At 37.6% G+C, this 19,306-nt stretch overlaps 1 protein-coding gene across 1 annotated transcript in view; it reads left to right on the plus strand.

Annotated features, from left to right (window-relative positions):
- Positions 1 to 18,948, plus strand: part of COL6A1 (collagen type VI alpha 1 chain) — a 51,384-nt gene extending 32,436 nt beyond the window's left edge. The window contains exons 23-35 of the mRNA XM_083363001.1: positions 2,510 to 2,560; positions 2,654 to 2,689; positions 3,646 to 3,708; positions 4,500 to 4,565; positions 5,359 to 5,394; positions 6,523 to 6,559; positions 8,360 to 8,368; positions 10,566 to 10,699; positions 12,677 to 12,777; positions 14,225 to 14,408; positions 15,144 to 15,300; positions 16,056 to 16,085; positions 17,104 to 18,948. Of these exons, the coding sequence (XP_083219127.1) occupies positions 2,510 to 2,560; positions 2,654 to 2,689; positions 3,646 to 3,708; positions 4,500 to 4,565; positions 5,359 to 5,394; positions 6,523 to 6,559; positions 8,360 to 8,368; positions 10,566 to 10,699; positions 12,677 to 12,777; positions 14,225 to 14,408; positions 15,144 to 15,300; positions 16,056 to 16,085; positions 17,104 to 17,714 (1,515 nt within the window). The 3' untranslated portion in view covers positions 17,715 to 18,948. The remainder of the gene's footprint in view (positions 1 to 2,509; positions 2,561 to 2,653; positions 2,690 to 3,645; positions 3,709 to 4,499; positions 4,566 to 5,358; positions 5,395 to 6,522; positions 6,560 to 8,359; positions 8,369 to 10,565; positions 10,700 to 12,676; positions 12,778 to 14,224; positions 14,409 to 15,143; positions 15,301 to 16,055; positions 16,086 to 17,103) is intronic.
- The last annotated feature ends 358 nt before the right edge of the window (positions 18,949 to 19,306 follow it).

The following is a 19,306-nucleotide window of genomic DNA, read 5'->3' on the forward strand; positions in this document are numbered from 1 at the left end:
AACTAGACAATTGTTTCTTGTTTCCTATTGCATGAGCTTGCTGTCACTAGGAGGGATTCTCTTAAATATTTTCTTTCCCTCCAAATCAGGATTAATAAAAAGTGTTTTCTCACTTCTGGCATGCTGTACATCTTTGGAAATTCCTCATTTTGAAAAAGCAGAATAGACCATTTTCTGATGTCATATCCATGCTTTCTAAAAGAATTTTTATGACTCACTGAATCTGAGTTCAAAGGAGTCCCTTAAGCTTCAAGCCAATCTTTAAATATCATAGGGTTGTAGCTACCTTCTCCTTATTATCATAGAATGCTAGAATTGAAAGAGGGCACTGAGGCCAGCAATTCCAATCCCCTGCTTAGTGCACAAATACAAATTAAAGCATCCTGACAGATTGCCCAATACTCTGGAATAAAAGAAATGAGTAATGATCTTCCCTCTGACATTTTTCTGTGTCCTTGAAGAATGGTGTTGTTTCCCCAGCCAACACTGACCCAGTCTTTGCAAGGCCAAACATTTCTTTAGTTCTTTAATTCTCTATTCAGAGGGCTTAGTTTTTAGCACCTGTTTATTCTCATTGTCCTCCAATTTATTCCTGTTTGTCTAATTCGATCTTAAAATGCGTTGCCTAGAGTAGACGCTAGATACAATGTTTAAAATAGGGTATGGCCATTGCAGAGTAAAGAGTAATTAATCCATTCACGTGATTTGGAAACTATACTTCTCTTGATGCACCCTAAAATTGTATTTTTTAAAGAAATATTACATTACTAATTCATACTCAACTGCAATCAACTACTATTCCAATATTTTTTTCATGAATACAGTTACAGTACCAAGCCAAGGATTATCCTGTACCTGTGTATTTTTTACAGTTGATTTTCAAGTTAGCTAAAATCTAGCTTAAATTGAGGGAGGAGAGAGAGTGTGTAAAGTGGCAAGACTGTTTTTAAACCTTCCCAAATATGGGACTCATCTGCCCCCTTTTTCAGATATAGGAACAAAAATTGTTCTGCTGTTGTTGGTTCACACTTTATCAATTCTCCCAAAATTGGTGAAGAAAATACTTAAAGCAGTGATCTTCAACAGCTGGGGAATTCTGGGAGTTGTAGTCCACATATCTTAAAGTTGCTAAGCTAACCTAAAAGTTTGGCCAGATGATTAGCAAGTTGTTTCAGTATAATAGGATGCAATTCATTTGGCCCTAAAGCTCTAAAGCAATCCAAATTCCTATTCTCTGTTCTGATCAATCTTAAACTTCTATCCTAATTCCCCCTTTTGTTCTTCACAATTGCTTAGACCACATACCACACAATTGTGCCAAAAGAAAAAAATCAGTTGCTCTGTCTTTTCTTTGTTGTCAGAGGCATCTTGCAGCTGGTATATTAATTATTTTCTCTTTCATTTTGAATGTAACTAAATAAAGTTGATTTGTTGTCGTCCGATTCTACAATACTCTGTAATTTTCAGATCTTAACTAAGCTTTTTGTGCTGCCATTTTGGCTCTTGAACTGTCTTCCATGTCCTCTCTTTTGGAATAGTATGTTCTAGGATAATTAAAGTCCTCAATCATTACTGTTTCAAACTTCTTTGAAAGACAAGTGGTTTGCTCTTGGGAAATCTCTATATCTTCCCCTAAGCTGGTTGGGTAGGAGTAGGCCCTAATAACCAATATTTTTCCTGTACTTATTTTAAGCCAGAAATTATTTATGCAATCATCACTTGGATTTCGGAACAGGGATGAATAATTCTAACAAACAGTAGAGCAATTCCTCTTTTTCCCCCTTTTGAACAAATATAGCTAAGCTCACCAATTTATTCAATTATATTGCTTCCTATACTTCAAGTGCCTTTGAGTCATTTGTCATAATTTAAGCATTAGTTTATAGACAACCAATATCTTAACTTGATAAACCAATATGTTTGGTGGTAGAAATGGGCTTTTAAAAAACAATTACTGAATTTAGTTTAATGGAATCCATTAAAGAAAAACACTTATTCTCCTTCTACACTGCAGAAATATTTATAAAAGATGGATTTTCCAAGGAGATTGTTTCTAATATCCTCAAGAATACAGTTTCAAGCCACCTTTGCCTTGTGCAAAAATCACATTTTTATCAGCCCTTCTAAGGGCTATGCAAACTATGTTATGTCAGAAGACCTTCAATCCAAATAACCTGAACCCAATGGTCCTTCATTTCATTTGTCTAGCAATCATTCTTTTTAGCTTTCTTTTTTCCCCATTTTTGTCCTTCTCTATGGACTGGGAAGAATGAATAAGACCACTTGAGCCTCCAGATTCTTAACTTGAGTTTCAAATCACATATCAGTTAAGAAGTCAGTTCAGCTTGCTCTTTTTTTCCATTGCATTCAAAGATTTTATATTTCATCCACTGTTACTATTTTGTATCCATTTTCCCTCATTTAAATATGGATTTAAATGAGAAAATTTAAATACTTATAATAATAGTTTCAAACTCTGACTTCTACTAATTTCCCAATTTCCTCTTAGGGAGATGATGGCCCACCAGGAAATGGGACCATTGGCTATCCTGGTGCCCCAGTAAGTTTCATTTCATACTGAAAAAGTTTAAACAGAATTTATTCTCTTTATGCTCTTTCAATTTTACTTTCCAATCTTCCTTTACTTTTCCAGGGAGATCCCGGAATCAGAGGTGACCGTGGACTTAACGTAAGTATCTTTCTCATCCTTACCTTACTAAAAATGTGAAATGAAAACCCTTTGTTTCTTTTCTGACAAACTGGTGTTTGTTTTGTAAACAAGCAAGGCTTCTGAAGAAAAGGTCATCCTTCTCTTCACTTCTGCAGCCTTTGGATTTCTCAGTTGTATCTATTTACTTTAAGAAAAGGAGCCTAAATTAAGGTGTTAGTTTCCTGTGATAATTTTGCCTCATGACTTAATATTGTAATGAGATGCCTCAGGATGGGAAACTGAAACGTAGTCAGAAGCAGGACCTTTCTCATAAATGCATTTTTGGCCATGTTTAGGAACAAAGAATTACAAATTTGCACGTAGCAGAAGCCCCAGAATATGAGGATGTGTCTCTCTGGCACCTTTTCATAAAGTACTGATATGCAGGGCAAGAGGATTTGTAGATCAGATCTATTCCAGAAGTTCCCATTTCTCTGTCCCCATTATTCCCATTCCGCCAGCCTTCTGTCCTTCCCATTCGCATCAGGATTACCCTGGCCACCGAGGGATGTGTGCTCCATGTGTGTGTCCAGTTCTGCACCCACCTGCAGTTGTAGAGGAAGGCATGGGGGGAGGAGGGGGACAGCCACTGAAGGGAAGTCCTACAGGACCAAAAGAGCCTTCTTCCGTAGAGAGATTGTTAGGCTTCTCACAAAATATTGTAAAATTGAATTCCTGCCAAGTACATTTGAGATGAGTTGGATGGAGTTTGTCATTTGTTTTGAAAAACTTTCCTTTGCCAGCAGAACTATTTGATACAACAAATAGTTTAAAAACAACAGGGCACTGAATGGAAACCAGAATCTTACTTGTATTGCAGTTGAATATTCTAATAAATAAAAGATTTAGGAGAATGGAGTTCTCCACTCTCCATTGCAGGAGTCAGTCCTACATACTTTATATGCTTTTCCTAAATGTTGCCTTGTCTTCTTCAGGGCACCAAAGGCTATCCGGGGCCCAAAGGTGATGATGGTGAAATTGGAGAGCCTGGTAAACAAGTAGGTAAAAAATGGGATAGAGCATATTTGTCAGGAATTGATTCCTTTAGATGATGCAATCCATGTTTTGCATCCCACTCTACCTATTTATTTGAAATGGGAATTCTATAGTAACATTAGAGGGCTTGCATTATTCTGCAAAGACCCATGTATTATAGTTTGGAAATGACTGGAATGGATGGGGGGATTGTTCAACCGCAGCAAATTTAGAAGATGAAAGAGGGAACTCAGTTGTGATTCAGCCTAAAACCCTGGGAGTTTGGGGAGTAAATTGAGTTACACCAAAGTCCACACAACTTCAAATTGCTGAGGTTGAGAAATACTCATCTATATATATAGTCTGTCTTTGGGATCATCAGCCAAGGAAAGATTCAACTCTTTGGTCATCAAATTCCTGAAAGAAGTGGATGGGGCTGGACGTAGGATGATATCACTGCTGATACTGACTGAGCATCAACTGTGATGTTTATTTTAGTTTAAGAAATAAAGAACTGATAAGCACTTCTCTAGAGGTGAGTCTGCCTACAGCACCTCTGTAGTTTGAAGCTGTGAAATAATTACTTAGAGGCTCAGCGTAACTGTTTCGAGGCCTCCCAGTCTGTTGTGAGGTTTGGACTAACACCAAGTTATCTATTAGATAAGTCATTTTCGTAATTTCCAATTCTATTGCTGTAATTAGACATTTGAACAGCAGGAAGCAAAGGAGCCCTTCTCTTGTTTTCTAATAGAAAAGAGCTGGTAGCCATCTATGTAGAAAATCTGCCTTGTTCTTGTTTTTTTCCACCTTCCAGATAACTGAACCTGGGATCAAAGGCAAGAAAGGTGCCAAAGGTTACAGGGGATCAGAAGGAGAGGCAGTAAGTAGCAAAATAATCTTCCTATTAATTCTAATATTGCAACATCTCACCCCTCCTTCCATTCTAGATCTTAAAGGAAGTAACAGGCTATGCTACCATGGTACTGTCAGGAAGGATAGGGTTTCCCAAATCCAGCATCAGTCTGGTACAAATGACTAGTACTTTTTAAGGCTTCTATAAGAAAAAGGGTTTTCTGGAAAGACTTCACCTGCAGGAGAAATTGTCTTTAGTTCACTCAAACATCAAGTTCTACTATCATTGGAATCATTGAAGGCTGCAGCCCTGCCAGCTGGTTGAGAAAATGACTGCAACATTAGGGGAGGAAGGATTGTTTTTGTTCATGATGAAAAAAAAGTTGGCTTTGTCATTTTATCTAATGTATTTTCAGAGAACAGCTATATTTTAAATAATATGCTAGCAGTTACATAGTCAAGGGCAATGGGAAGATAGCAACCTGGGATCTTCTACATCTAGCAGCCGTGATTCTTTAGCATATTTTCATCTCTTCTTCAGTCTAGTTTGGGAACTAAGCTTCACCAAAAGCAACCATAGGTCACAGTCATGAGATATAATTAAGAAAACAGAGTCCATGATAGATTAAAAAAATGTAACTTGATAAGCTAATAAGCAGACCTCTTTTGGGATTGTTATGCGTAAGAGTTAGAATTCATTTCATCCCTGCTGAAATCTAGTTTGCTACAATTGTCTCTTATAAAACCTTTCTATGCCTTTGGAACTTCTGTACGTATCTGAGAATTTTTCTCATAGCCTTTACCATGGTTTTATCCTCTAGGGACCTCCAGGACCTCCAGGACCCCCTGGGCCAGATGTGAGTAGGACTGAAATTATGTTGTATACCTTCTTCTCTACACAACAAAGCACTATTCAAATGTTTTCATGGAAAGTTGAATAAACTGCTTAGCACAGCAAAACACTGCAGATATGAGAGAGTTAGAACAATTTCATATAACATTCAGCTGCTTGGAGGAAGGTTAGTTCCATAGTCAGTGGCTTCTATCTTTTTAAGTCCAGAAAATAATATTCTCAATATTATTTAGAGAAGCTCTTTTCTTGCTCTTTCTTGCTCTTCATTCCAATTTGTGAAATATACCAACAAGTAGCTTAAAAAGATTTATACTCCAGTGGTTCAGGCTCCACCACTGTGTGATGAAATGAGCTCCCGTCACTTAGTCCAGCTCCTGCCAATCTAGCAGTTTGAAAGCTTGTATATGCAGTTAGATAAATAGGTACCACTTTGGTGGGAAAGGAACAGTGTTACATGTTTCACTGTACTCTTTGCTCTGCAGCATGATGTTATGTTGACCACATGACTTTGGAAATGTCTTTGAATAACCCTGGCTCAATGGTTTAAGGAAATGTAGATGAGCACCCCCCTCCCCCACACTTAAAGGACTAGTGGAGTAAAACCCGCAGAGACTTCTTTATTCCTTTACTGATTACATAGCACAGAACATATTACCTAATTTGTATAATGAAACATCTGCAAGAAAACAACACACTCAGAGAGCACCAAGGATCCCTCATTTTAACCCTGAGCTACAAATATTCTCCTTTATTAGTAAACATGTTGTGTTTGGTGTCAGGAATAGAGAATCAATACTTTTCAGTTCCCCTTTCATAAGCTCCAATGACTCCTTTGACAATGGCAGTAAATTTTGGCAATTCAGTTGCTGAAAATTGACACTGCAACTTCCTGCAGTCTTTAAACAGCCAATCTTAAAAGTCTGTGTATGTGTTTGTAAATAGATGCCCGTCACACTTTCTCAGCCCTAAATTAGGATGTTGAAAGAAAGAATCTGAAGTTCAATTGTCGTCTATAAACTTCCTGAACTGTTTGCTAAATTAACTGTAAATATATCAAAGGCAATTTTCTGCAAGATTGGAGGGAAGGACCAAGTTCATTCTACATTTCCAAATTTTCTTCCTTTGTTTTTAGGAATGTGAAATTTTAGATATCATCATGAAAATGTGTTGTAAGTATTTGATCTCAGCTCTTGCACAGTTAATAGAAGTGTCATTGATTAACAGGTGTTATCATAATGAAATTGGCAGCTTACTGGTTTTACCAAATCACAATCACAAACTATACAACAAGTCTCCAGGTTTTCAACTGCTGCATCCCCTGCACAGTGTATGTGATTAAAACAACCATACCTTTCCCAAATTAACATTATATATCTTGAAATTTAATAGGAATATAGAAATTACGAAGTTGCTTTAGTTGAACCACCTCAAGTAAAAAATGTGTTTTTATAGTTACCATGGCAAACCACTTGTAACAAATTGATTAGAACCAGATCTTGCTTTTCATTTATTTTAGCAGTTCTGAATTGCCAGCAAAGTGAAAGTCAAGTTCTGTTCATGCATTTGTTTGGATATTTTAGGTAATATATCAGAAATTGTCTTCATATATTGTAAATGCATAGAGGCAGTAAAGGCATAAACCATGCAAAAGAAGACTCAAATAATTCCTCCTCTCAGATATTAGTCAGACATACAAATCATGCATCCATGTATACACAACAAGCAGGAATTCCAAAATCCTACAAATATACACCTGTCTTTAATGTTTCATATTCAGAAGGGTCCTTGCGACTACCCTCTTCAAGACAACATTCACTACTTACAGTACAGTACAGTACAGTACAGATCTAGTCAATTATTCTCCTCAGAAACTCCTCCAGTCAGGATTACTCAAGAGCAATGGTGATAGAGAACAATAATTTCTATGGTACCAACACTGCCACTCATTAGAAGGACTGTATTTACTGTTTCATGCCTTTCTCTGATTCCTAAGGTTACCCAAGTTTTGCATGCTTAGATTCCTGGAAAAATCAGATGCCTCATGCCTTTTAATAAATGTTATACCATTCATTACTTGAAAAAAGTGCTATTAAATTACTTCCCATTTTGGGCTCTCCTCCTATAACTTTGACAGTTAATAGTGGTGACTAGAACTAATGTTGATAGCCCAAGAATCAAAACTCCTCAGTTCAGATAGGATAACAATAAAACAAGATGTATGTCAAAATCAAAATTATCTGAAACCCAAAAAGAAATTGGCATAAATCAAAATTATTAATGTATCAATACTTTACTAATTTATTTATTGCTTATTTATTTTCTCAATGTACACAAGAGAAAGCAATCTAGAATATGCTGCCTAGGAATGCTGTTTGGGAAAATAAAATATGCAGTTATGCTATCAATTTGTTTTTATTCTTGTATTTTGAAAATATGGTTCTGCTACTAAACGATAAAAAGTAATTATTACACTTCATAAACTAGAAGTGGGTTGTTAGGAAAAGGGCTTCTTATGTGCTGCTTGCATGCCATTTTTAATTACTTGAGCAATGTTTATATTTTTATTATATACCAGTGAAAATGAGGTTTTTGTGTGCATATTGTTTTCTTAAATATCCTTGTTTGGAAATGAACTAGAAATTAGCTAAATTTATTTGTGGCAAATGCAGTAATAAATATTGTGCAGATAAAATACAGGTGCACGCATTGAAAAAGGTATCCAGCATTTTTATTATATTCCCCACATTTTCATTTATTTAATGTAGCAGTATATTAAACAATTGGAATGCAGGAAACATTATAAAATATAGCCAATAAGAAGGAAAACATTTCCAACCTGTTGTTTAAATTGTGTCCATAAGCTAAACAGTAGAAGTATGGATGCATTTCAGCACTCTTTGTATTTGCAAAGTTTTTATTTCTCAATATATTTTATTCCTCTCTCTGTCTCCCTCCCCCACCCCAATCAGCTTGCTGTGGTAAGTTTCCTGTTTGCAATTTCTTTACCATTCTTCACATGTATAAAGATTTAGATAAAAATATACTCTAGCCCATTTTTCAGTAGCGGGCAGTCCTAGAATTAACTTCTGTAAGACTGCCTGCTGCCATCATGCTGACATTTTTCAATCTATTGTTATAGTTAACTGCTGCAAGAATTTTAAATTAATCACCAGATCCATTTGGCCATGGTGTCCCAGAGATTCATGATTAGTTTTATTATCTAGTTTAAAAAATAGATTAAAAACAAATATTATTCAGCATTGCTTATCCACTGTTGTCACTTATTCTGATATTTATATGTATATCACAAGTAAATGTTCCCTTATGTGTCATAATTGAGATTTGAAAAATATTGGCAGGCAATTATTTATTCTTTCAAAGACTTTTTATTAAACTTTATTTAGTTCTAAACAAGTTTATGTAGAAATATTTATTAATTTTTATATAATTAAAGCATGAGTGTTAAGCCCTGATTTAGAATTAGTTTAGCTGCGCCCAACTCTTGAATGCATTTGTTCTAAATAGTTTGTAATCTTTTTCTGAATTGCCCCTTAAATATGGACAAGAAGTCTTAAATTAGCTTAGCTACATGCAATTGATTAGCAAAAATCTCCAAAACAAAACAGAAGCAAAAAAATCAAATAAAACAGCAACTCGGATTTTATTTACATAGGTATGCACAAACATGCGCACACATGAACATACAAACATATACATTTATTTTTGTAAATATTTTATTCTTAAAAACATAAACTACAAACTGCATAGTCCATTGGGTCCAGACATAAGCTGAGAGTTTTCTTATGCAAAACTTAGAGAGAATTGATAGACATTCCCATGCTAAATTATTCTCTTTCACTAACTTAGTAATAATTTGTATCAAAGCACTTTCGTCCAAAGTAAAAATAGTACAGATAGTCCTCGACTTAAAACAGTTTGTTCAAAGTTTCAACAGCACTGAGAAAAATATCTTAAGACCATTTTTCACAGTTACAACTTTTATAGCATCCCCATGATCATGTGGTCAAAATTCAGATGTTTAGCAACTGGTTCATACTTATGACTGTTGCTCTGTCCCAAGATCATGTGATCAACTTTTGCGACCTTCTGACAAGCAAAGCTAAGCTTGTAAGCCGCCCTGAGTCTTCGGAGAAGGGTGGGATATAAATGGAATAAAAAAAAACTATTGTGGAAGCCAGATTCACTTAACAACCAGATTACTAACTTATCAACTGCAGCGATCCACTTAACAACTGTAGCAAGAAAGGTCATAAAATGGGGCAAAATTAACCTTAACAAATGTCTCTCTTAACAACAGAAATTTTGGGCTCAATTGTGCTCATAAATTGAGGACTACCTGTAAAAGTAAAAATTAGCAGATTAAAACATAAACATTGTCCCCTTAGTTCATGGGTGTCAAACACGTCACGTGATGTGTCACGACATATCACCACTCTTTTTGCATTGCCGGCAATGGGGTGGGTGCGGCTTCAGTATGATGAAACTGGCCCGCGGGCTGGCAGTTTGACACCCCTGTCTTAGTTGCTGAACCCTTTCAGAGGTCCTCTCTTAATTTAGCTATTTGCCAATAAATTTTAAATCTTTAAACCAAAGTTTCTCTTATATTTCTGTATTCTCAAAAGAAAATTTTACTCACAGTAAGGAGTCTTATCTTTGCTATAAAAGAAATCTGTCTGCAGTTGTAACTGATTACTTCTTAAATTGATTAAGAGATGGAGAAAGCAAGTCTGTAAACCTCATAAGGACTCTGCTGCAGTTAGGAGTATAAAATCCATGGTTCCAGTAGCATAATTCCTAATCTGGCTGCAAAAACCTTTCTGCAAGTTAATGAAAAGGAACTGCTGTTCACAGCTGATGTGGTTAATCTCTTGATCTCCCTTTGCTTTGATCTAGGGAGGTAAACATTGGCCAGAAATCCCCTCGCAGGTGGCTTTCAAAGCCACAGTGGCTCTTCTCACTTTGGAGAGCTTTGGATAGTGTCAGGTTGCCATTTCCCTCAAGAAGCCATTTGACATACCTGAATTCAGCCTTAAATCATCAAGGAGACCTTTTATTGACTCTTGATGCTATAAATGCTATTGGTGAATAAGCTTCTGAAAATACAATTTTCACAATTCTGTGTGTGCTTCTACAGTATCCTGTGTTTTGTTACAGAATGCAAGTGTGGTCCCATTGATATTATATTCGTATTAGACAGTTCTGAGAGTATTGGAGAAACGAATTTTGGCATTGCAAAGGATTTTATAATTAAAGTTATTGACAGGCTGCGCACAGAAGAACATGTAACAGTAAGTCTTAGCACAGTTATATATACCAGTATTCCTTGATTTACAACCAATTGTTTAACAACTAGTCAAAGTTACAACAGACCTTCCCAGAACTACATGCAACTTGTTTTTGGAGTTATGATGCCCATGCATGGCCCTGCAGTCACATGATTATATTTGGGGTACTTTATTTATTTATTTATTTATTGAACTTATATACCGCCCTTCTCCCATAGGACTCAGGGCGGTTCACAAGGCAATTAAAAATAACACTACAATACAAAAAAGTTAATAATTAAAATAATTAAATTATCCTTGAGTAAAATATAAAACCCCTGTAACTCTAATTAAAACCCAATTACAATAAGTTAAAAAATTAAAATTCTCAGTCCTGGCCGGAAAGCTCAAAGAGCCAGGTCTTCAGGTCCCGGCGGAACGAACGAAAATCAGGGGCAGTCCTGAGCTCTACAGGTAACTGCTTCCAAAGGGCAGGCACACCCACAGAGAAGGCCCTCCCCCTGGGTGTTGCCTGGCGGCAATCTTTTGCCGGCGGCACCCTGAGAAGGCCCTCCCTGTGGGAGCGACCAGGACGAAGGGAACTTGATGCTGGCAGCAGGTGTTCCCTCAGATATCCCGGACCCAAGCCATTTAGGGCTTTATAGGTCATCACCAGCACCTTGAATCTCACCTAGAGGGCAACCGGAAGCCAATGCAGCTCGCGGAGCAGAGGTGTTACATGGGAGTATCGGGAAGCCCCCATCACAACTCGCGCGGCTGCATTCTGCACCAGCTGAGGCCTCCAAGTGTTCCTCAAGGGCAGCCCCATGTAGAGAGCATTGCAGTAGTCTAACCGGGAGGTCACGAGCGCATGAGTGACTGTGCGCAAGGCATCTCGGTCCAGATAGGGCCGCAACTGGCGCACCAGGCGAACCTGGGCAAAGGCCCCCCTGGTCACGGCTCCTATATGATCTTCAAAACTGAGCCGCGAATCCAGGAGGACACCCAAGTTGCGAGCCCTATCGAGGGGGGGTAACACCTTACCCCCCATCATTAAAGATGGAATAGAATGGTTCACTTGAGATGCCTGTACACACAACCACTCAGTCTTGGCAGGATTGATTTGGAGCCTGTTTCTCCCCATCCAAACCCGAACCGCCTCCAGGCAACGGGACATCACGTTGAGGGCATCACTGAGTTGGTTTGGGGTGGAAAGAAAAAGTTGGGTATCATCAGCGTACTGATGATACCCCACCCCAAAACCACGAATGATCTCACCCAGTGGCTTCATATAGATATTGAACAGGAGGGGAGAGAGGACAGACCCCTGAGGAACTCCACAAACGAGAGACCTTGGGGCGGACCTCTGCCCTCCCGTCAACACCGACTGCGAACGGCCCAGGAGGTAGGAGGAGAACCACCGTAAAACAGTGCCCCCACTCCCAACCCCCTGAGACGTCGCAGCAGGATACCATGGTCGATAGTATCAAAAGCCGCTGAGAGATCTAATAGGACTAGCTCATCTTTTATGGTTCTTTGTAGCCTCCTGTGGTCATGTGACCATAATTTATGATCTTTTTTGCTAGTTTGCAACATTTACTTCTGGTTTCTGGCAAAAACACTCATAGGGAAAATAGGTTCATTTAATGGCCATGGCTTTTGCTTAATGACTATCATAAAATATGGTTGCAACTTTGAATTCAGTCATGTGATGCCTTGACTTACAACTGCACCAACCTATGATCCTAATTCTGGGCTCAATGTTATCAGCTGGGTCCTCCTGCCCATTCTGATAAGCAGTACCCTGGTTTCTATCCCCAAGTTTTTTCCCTGATGGAATCTCTATAGATAAGGCTAATAATTAGTAACAATAGTTGAAAAGCATGCAGCAATGCATTGTAATGTATGAAACTTCTTAGACAGGTTTCTCTGGAGCTAATATAATCTCTGATTTCTGGCTTTAGTTACAACTATTCCTTGGATACTATTTTTTTTTTACAGTTTTCCAAAGAAGACTCCAATCTTGCTATTGTGCAATATAGTCATGGTGGAACTGAGGAATTGGTGCTCATGAAAGATGGAGACGTTCAGGGTTTTAAGGAGTGAGTTCATAACAGATGAAAGAATTTTGGGGGTTTGTTTGCCTTCTGTGTCACAACTTTGTGGGGTGTTTATTTAACTTTCTGAACAAGATTTTCAAATATTAATAGTCACTACTTGCAAAAAGCTGCTTGCCAGGATTCCATCATAGGCTTCTGTGGATGAGACACATTTAAAGCCTCCTTTTGGTGGGATTGTCAAATGCTATGCCAGGATTAGTAGCCAATCTAAAAGCATTTTTGAGTTGCACTTGGACACTTTGTGGGTCACCTTGCTGCCTTGTTCTTTAGTGGGAAGAAAGGAAAAGAACTGGATTTGGCAGAAGCTTACAGTATATTGGAGACAACATTTCAATGTCTTAAAGCTATGAAAATATCCAGCTACTACAGTGGGCCACAACTGATTGATTACATCAGGAAAGAGCTGATAGGGATGCAAAAGAAATCCCTATGTATTTCTATGGGTCTGAAAAGTCATCAGCCAACAAGACAGAACCAATGTAAAATAAACAATTAGCGCTGCATGGATTCCACCAGAACTCAGTTCAAAGGTCTGAGGAGGTTGAATGTCTTTGCATGCATGTGTCAGAGCATGCTAGAAATCCATTCTTAAAAAGCTTAGAATATGGACAGTTTTTTTTTAAATATAAGTGTTAGGAATATTGTGTATAGGTAAGTTGTATGCAAAACCCATAGATTTAAAGAAAAAACGTGCACTAACAAACAGCTTCTTCAGTTGATTTTGTGCAAAATAAGTGAAAGAATTGAGTAATATATTAATGCAGATAGTCATGTCCTCTGCAAAAGATGAATAATGTAAATAAATGTTAAATCTGACATTTGAATATATATTAGCAAAATGACGAATAAGAAGAACTAGCTGGTTAATGTTATTTGGCTCACATAGACAAAGATGCATCCATTGGGTTCTCTCAGTTATGTGCATCTGTTGTTCACGTAAATATTTATCACAACTTTTTTTTCTGGAAAGACACCACTTTCATTCTCTGGACAAACAGTTATCATTTCCTCCAGTTTATTGCGTTCATTTCAGGAAAAAAAAAGACATCTGTTCTTTTGAATAGTTTATTCTAGAGCCTTCCCTAATTCCATACCATTACCACCCACTGATCTGTAGCTGAAAAATATCCTGCTCAGATGTTCTCTGCTTTAAAAAGAAATAGCCAATAAAATACTTTACTTGTGATTGGGTCTTGGCAAGTTAGAAATACTGTTAACAGATGAGATAACACAAGGATTTGGAGCTTCATACAATACATTAGTCTAATTTATTGCTATTGTTAAAAGTATTGGTTAGTTTCAAATTTCTGGAATAAAAACACAAACTAGACTTTCTGAAAGAAAGACTGCAAAAATCTTCCTACAAGGTATAATGCTTTATTGGATAAGGTACAATTTGCTGACTGATTCTTTTGATGTTTATTGCAAGGGCTGTGAAGAACCTTCACTGGATTGCTGGTGGCACCTTTACTGGAGAGGCTCTTGACTACACCAAAAAACGTCTGCCCCCATTTTTCACTCACAAAAGAGTTATCATTGTCATCACAGATGGACGGACTGACATATTACACGATCGAACACCCATCAATGTTCTTTGTGAAAGAGATAATACGGTGAAATCAATATAAGTTTGGGGAAGTGGTGGAAGTGCTAACCTGGAAACCTAGTCCTGCCTTAGGCATGAAACTGACTTTGGGCCAGTTGCTTTCTCACAGGGGTGATGTGGGAGGAGGAAGAAGATATACTGTATGTTCACCATCTTGAGTTACTTATTTTAAAAAGGAATAAAGGCATGATAGATGGATGGATGGATGGATGGATGGATGGATGGATGGATGGACAGACAGACAGACAGATAGATAAGACAAAAGCTCATGAGACCATATGTCTTTGTAATAAGGACAACAGATATGGACTGCATAAGAACAGCATTTCTGTAAGTAAATTACCAGAAATCATCTAGATGTGATGGGGGTTTGATGAGAGGGTAATGTTGACTGTAAAATCCCGTTCATGTTCTTTGAAGAATCTGTATATCTGCTTAGTGCCCTGGATTTTGATAAGGCTTGATAGTTGTTCACATTTCTCTGCAACGTTCATGATCTTGATTGATGTTGGACTCTCTAAAAGGGACTGCTTTCTTTTTACCTAAAATCTACAAATATTTGTGCTGCAGTATTAATGTCTTAGGAATATTGCTGTATTCTTCCTGTAAACATTTCAAGTGAAGAGTGTTTCATTCACATTTTTGGGGCACCAGAGAACCTTTATAACACTCATTTATCAAAATGTAAGCATTATAATATCTGTTATTATTTGCCTTCATTATAATATATGTTATTCTTTAGGTTGTCCCTGTGGGTTCCAGTGATATTTTCCAAGACCCTCCAGATTCTGAAAAATTAAGTAAAATATCCTGTGGAGGCCTCACATTTACCCAACCAGAGTATATTGCCTTGCTGGATGACACCTTCATTCAGAATGTTACCTCTTATGTTTGCCGAGGTGGGTGAATAAAGTGATTTGCTGCTAATTTGGTTTAGCTAAAACAGGAGTGAAACAGTATGGCCTTCTGGCATGGCCAATGAAAACTGCAGCTTCCCTTCATCTCCCACACAGCACTCTATGCTTGTTCCACACCACTTCCCATTGTTTCCCACTACCCTCCATGGTCCCTCTGCCTTTGGTCTCTGCTGCCCTCTGTTGCATAACCATTAGATGAGTGCAACGAGTTAGTTATCTGTTTCTGCCACCTAATGATTGCCTGGAGTTTTGAAGCCCACCTCTGGTAGCCCCAAACCTATTATTTTCTTGGTTCTTCAACTCTTGTTAAGGGACTATTGATTACTTTAAAATAACGAGATGACAATTGTGGGATGTGTGCAATTACCTTAGCACTATTTTAAATTAAGTACATGTTGATGCAGAAGAAGCATCTTCTTAAATAGTCCACTGTGTGCTAATGTCTGCAAAACACTTTTTATGATGTTACCAAATATTAAATGTGTTTGCATTTGTAAACAAAGATAGGATGGGAAACTATGCACTGTATTCACCTCTTTGCAGGAAAAGCCATATATAAAATCAACAAAATGAAACAGCCAGGGTTAGTTGTCATTTGGTTACAGTGGCAGTCTAAGCTGTAAAAGCCTAACTACAATGAAGAAGTTTAGACTGGTGAGGAATTACAAAACGCCTATTTCATTATTTCAGTATTCAGGAATGCTTTAATGGGATTTTTGTTTGGTTTTGTTTTATAGAAAAACTATGTCCCGACTATACCTGCCCAAGTGAGTATCCCATACTATTGTATGTACCTATTTTGATTTCTCTACTAGATGCATAATCTTAATATTGCCTTATTTAATAAAACATTTTGCTGGGTTGCTTCATGGGGCCTGAGTAGATCATTTCCATCTGAGCATGTCCAGCCAAGATGGATAAGTTAATTTCAGCCAGCTGCAGCAATACAGTAAATTGTGGTAATCTGCAATTCGTTGTTTTATCAGCCATTTGGGGCAGCATTTCTGTCACCAAAGTGATGTCTGCCCAGCCAACACTTTCTGGCTTCTTTTTAAAAGGTTTCTATTAAAATTCTGGCCCAAGCCACTGTGAGCTTATCCTGCTGAGTTGAGTCTTAGTGTCCCAATTTCACTTCCTGTACATGATAGAGGGAAAAAATCACAAAAGCACAAGACGTGCTTTGCAATTGCTTCATTTGCAGCTGCTTCAGCCTCCCTAATAAGAATGTAAAATCCTATTAAAGAAATACAATTTTAACTATATGAATGAAAAACCTATTGTTGGTATTAACCATACGCAACATCTATCAGTTAATTTGCAGAGAAATTGAATTTTAGCATATTAGGCTGAATCAATGTCCCTCTGCATTGTGTAACAAGAAATCCCTGAGGTCATTTCGCTTCTTTTTTTATACAATCAGCGCCCAGGGGAAGACAGCATTCTCTCCCCCCCCCCAAACCTCTGGGATATGGGCCTCAGCGAGCTGTGGGGGAGAAAAAATTACTCCAGTTCAGCAAGAAAGTTTTTGCTTCACAGAAAACGCTGCTTACTTACACAAGATGTTTTCACTCAGTGTTGGAAGAGAGCTCCTTCTCATTTCAGCCCAGTATGACTCAGTATCCTCTGCAGAGGAGCTCTAGCCTGAATTGTCTCTAGAAACTTTTCAGGGATATGTGATGAGAGGAAGGGAGAGTATGGATGGTTTGCACTCAGACAACTACTGAAAGCAAACCGTTGAAACAGACGTAGCAGGGATACCACCAAAATAACCTTTTCTCTTTTCAGTTACTTTTGCTAACTCAGCTGACATCACACTCCTTGTGGATAGCTCTACCAGTGTTGGGGCCCATAACTTCAATATCACCAAGAAGTTTGTGAAACGTCTTGCAGAACGATTCATATCAGCTGACAAAAGTCCAGGGGCTTCTGTGCGCATCACTGTTGTCCAGTACAGTGGCAACACACAGCAAAAATTGGAGGTGGACTTTCAACGGAACTACACAGTGATAGCTGATATAATTGACAAAATGGAATTTATAAATGATGGCACAGATGTCCTTGCAGCCTTGAACTATGTCACCAACCTGTTTCGGAGGTCCTCTCGTCCTGCTATTAAGAAGAGGGTGCTGATCTTCTCAGATGGCAATTCTCAAGGTATCACTGAAAATGCCATTGAGAGAGCAGTCCAGAATACTCAACAGGCAGACATTGAAATTTATGTACTTGCTGTTGGCACACAAGTCAATGAGCCCAACCTACGTTTGCTTGTCTCCCAAAAAGCAGCTCAGGATGATGTAGCCTACAGAGAGCGCCACCTTTTCAGAGTGCCCGATTATCAATCTTTGCTGAAAGGTGTATTCTATCAAACTGTGTCCAGGAAACTAGCTATAATCTGAGGAGGTGATTCCTAGAGAAGCAAGTTAGTGCAGATTCTAAGATTTCAGGAATAAATTGTTAACCTCCCGTGGAACCCTTGTTTTTATACAGAGCCATAATCTTTTGTCCTTGCTTTCAGGCTGTGCTATATTTATCTCTGTCCATTCCTCTTTTCTTTATTGCCCATGAATTCCTCCAGCCTACAGGAAGAAATACAAATTGATTTATCGTTGGTCTAGTTCATAACTGTAACCAAGAGAAGAATTTTGTTTCATATTTGACAAGCAATAAACCAGGCTAACTGGGAATGTTAAATGCACTGTCTTTGTCCCTAAGATTGATAGTACTCTTTACATGAATATAAAGATCTTCTTTTCAGAATAAAATGCACATGATTTCATTGCCTTTTTTAATTTTGTAACTAAAAAGATACAATATAATACAGTAAGCATTTCCTGGGCTAGGCAGCTCCAGAAAAATTATTCCACTCTTAGAAACAAGGGAAACTACAAAGAATATTTATTGCCCTCCATTGTCACTTGAGTGGGGTACATAGGGTGAACGATCTGGTTCAAAATGTGGTGGTGATGATGATGATGATGATGATGATGATGATGATTTGGCAATAATAACCTAACTATCTAGCCCAGTCTAGAACTGGAGAAGGAAGGTTCAAGCCATTTAATCAACCATGATATTATTTAGATACAACGAACTCACAAATGTGATTGAAAGAGTTATTAATGAGTCGGAAGGGACCTTGGAGGTCTTCTAGTCCAACGTCCTGCTCAAACAGGTGACCCAATACTAATTCAGACAAATGGCTGTCCAGTCCCTTCTTTAAAATCTCAATGGAGATTTTTAATCCAACAATAAATTGCTTGGCATTATCTAAATTGAAATTGTCTGGAAGCCAGTACAGAACTATTGTCTTGGAGGATCTTATGTTTTTCCATATGATATTAGGATAAGGTGCTACACTCACTTCACAAGTTGAGCTTAACATTATTGATATGTTTACATATTCAAACTTGGTTTGGACAGGTTTCATGCAGTATTTTCAATGGTGCTGTTGCTATGAATTCAGTATGATTTAAAAAATGAAGCAATTGTTTTCAGAATTACAGCTTGTATTGTTTTGTAATCAGTATTCATTTTACCACTTTGTTTTATTTTATACCTTTGTTTTACTGACAAATGTTCACTTTGAGGGTTTTTTTGCAAATAAATTTTGTTCCACAGTTTCAGTGCCTTCTGTTGGTTGCAAAAAGGGCCTCTAGACTCTTGATTTTTTTTGCTACCATTGTCTAATATGACTCTCCTCCTGAATGGGAGGGAAAGTGATTTTACATGTCTTAAATTATGAAAGTGATGGTTCATAACTAGAGGGAGGCTTTGTTCATTTGTGTTTTTTATATATATGTGACATTTAAACCAGCCTTAAATTCTTTATATATAAAAAATTTATTAAAAGCTTTAAAAAGAGTATAAAAAGTAACAATTCAGAATAAAGAAAAAGAGAAAAGAGAAAGATGCAGGAAGAAAATGATAAAAAGGAAATAAAAAGAAGCTTCTGACTTTAGAATTCCAGTAGACAAGACCTGCCACACAA

Source organism: Vipera ursinii, assembly GCF_947247035.1.
Source record: "Vipera ursinii genome assembly, chromosome: 1".
In the NCBI taxonomy this organism is placed as follows: Eukaryota; Metazoa; Chordata; class Lepidosauria; order Squamata; family Viperidae; genus Vipera; species Vipera ursinii.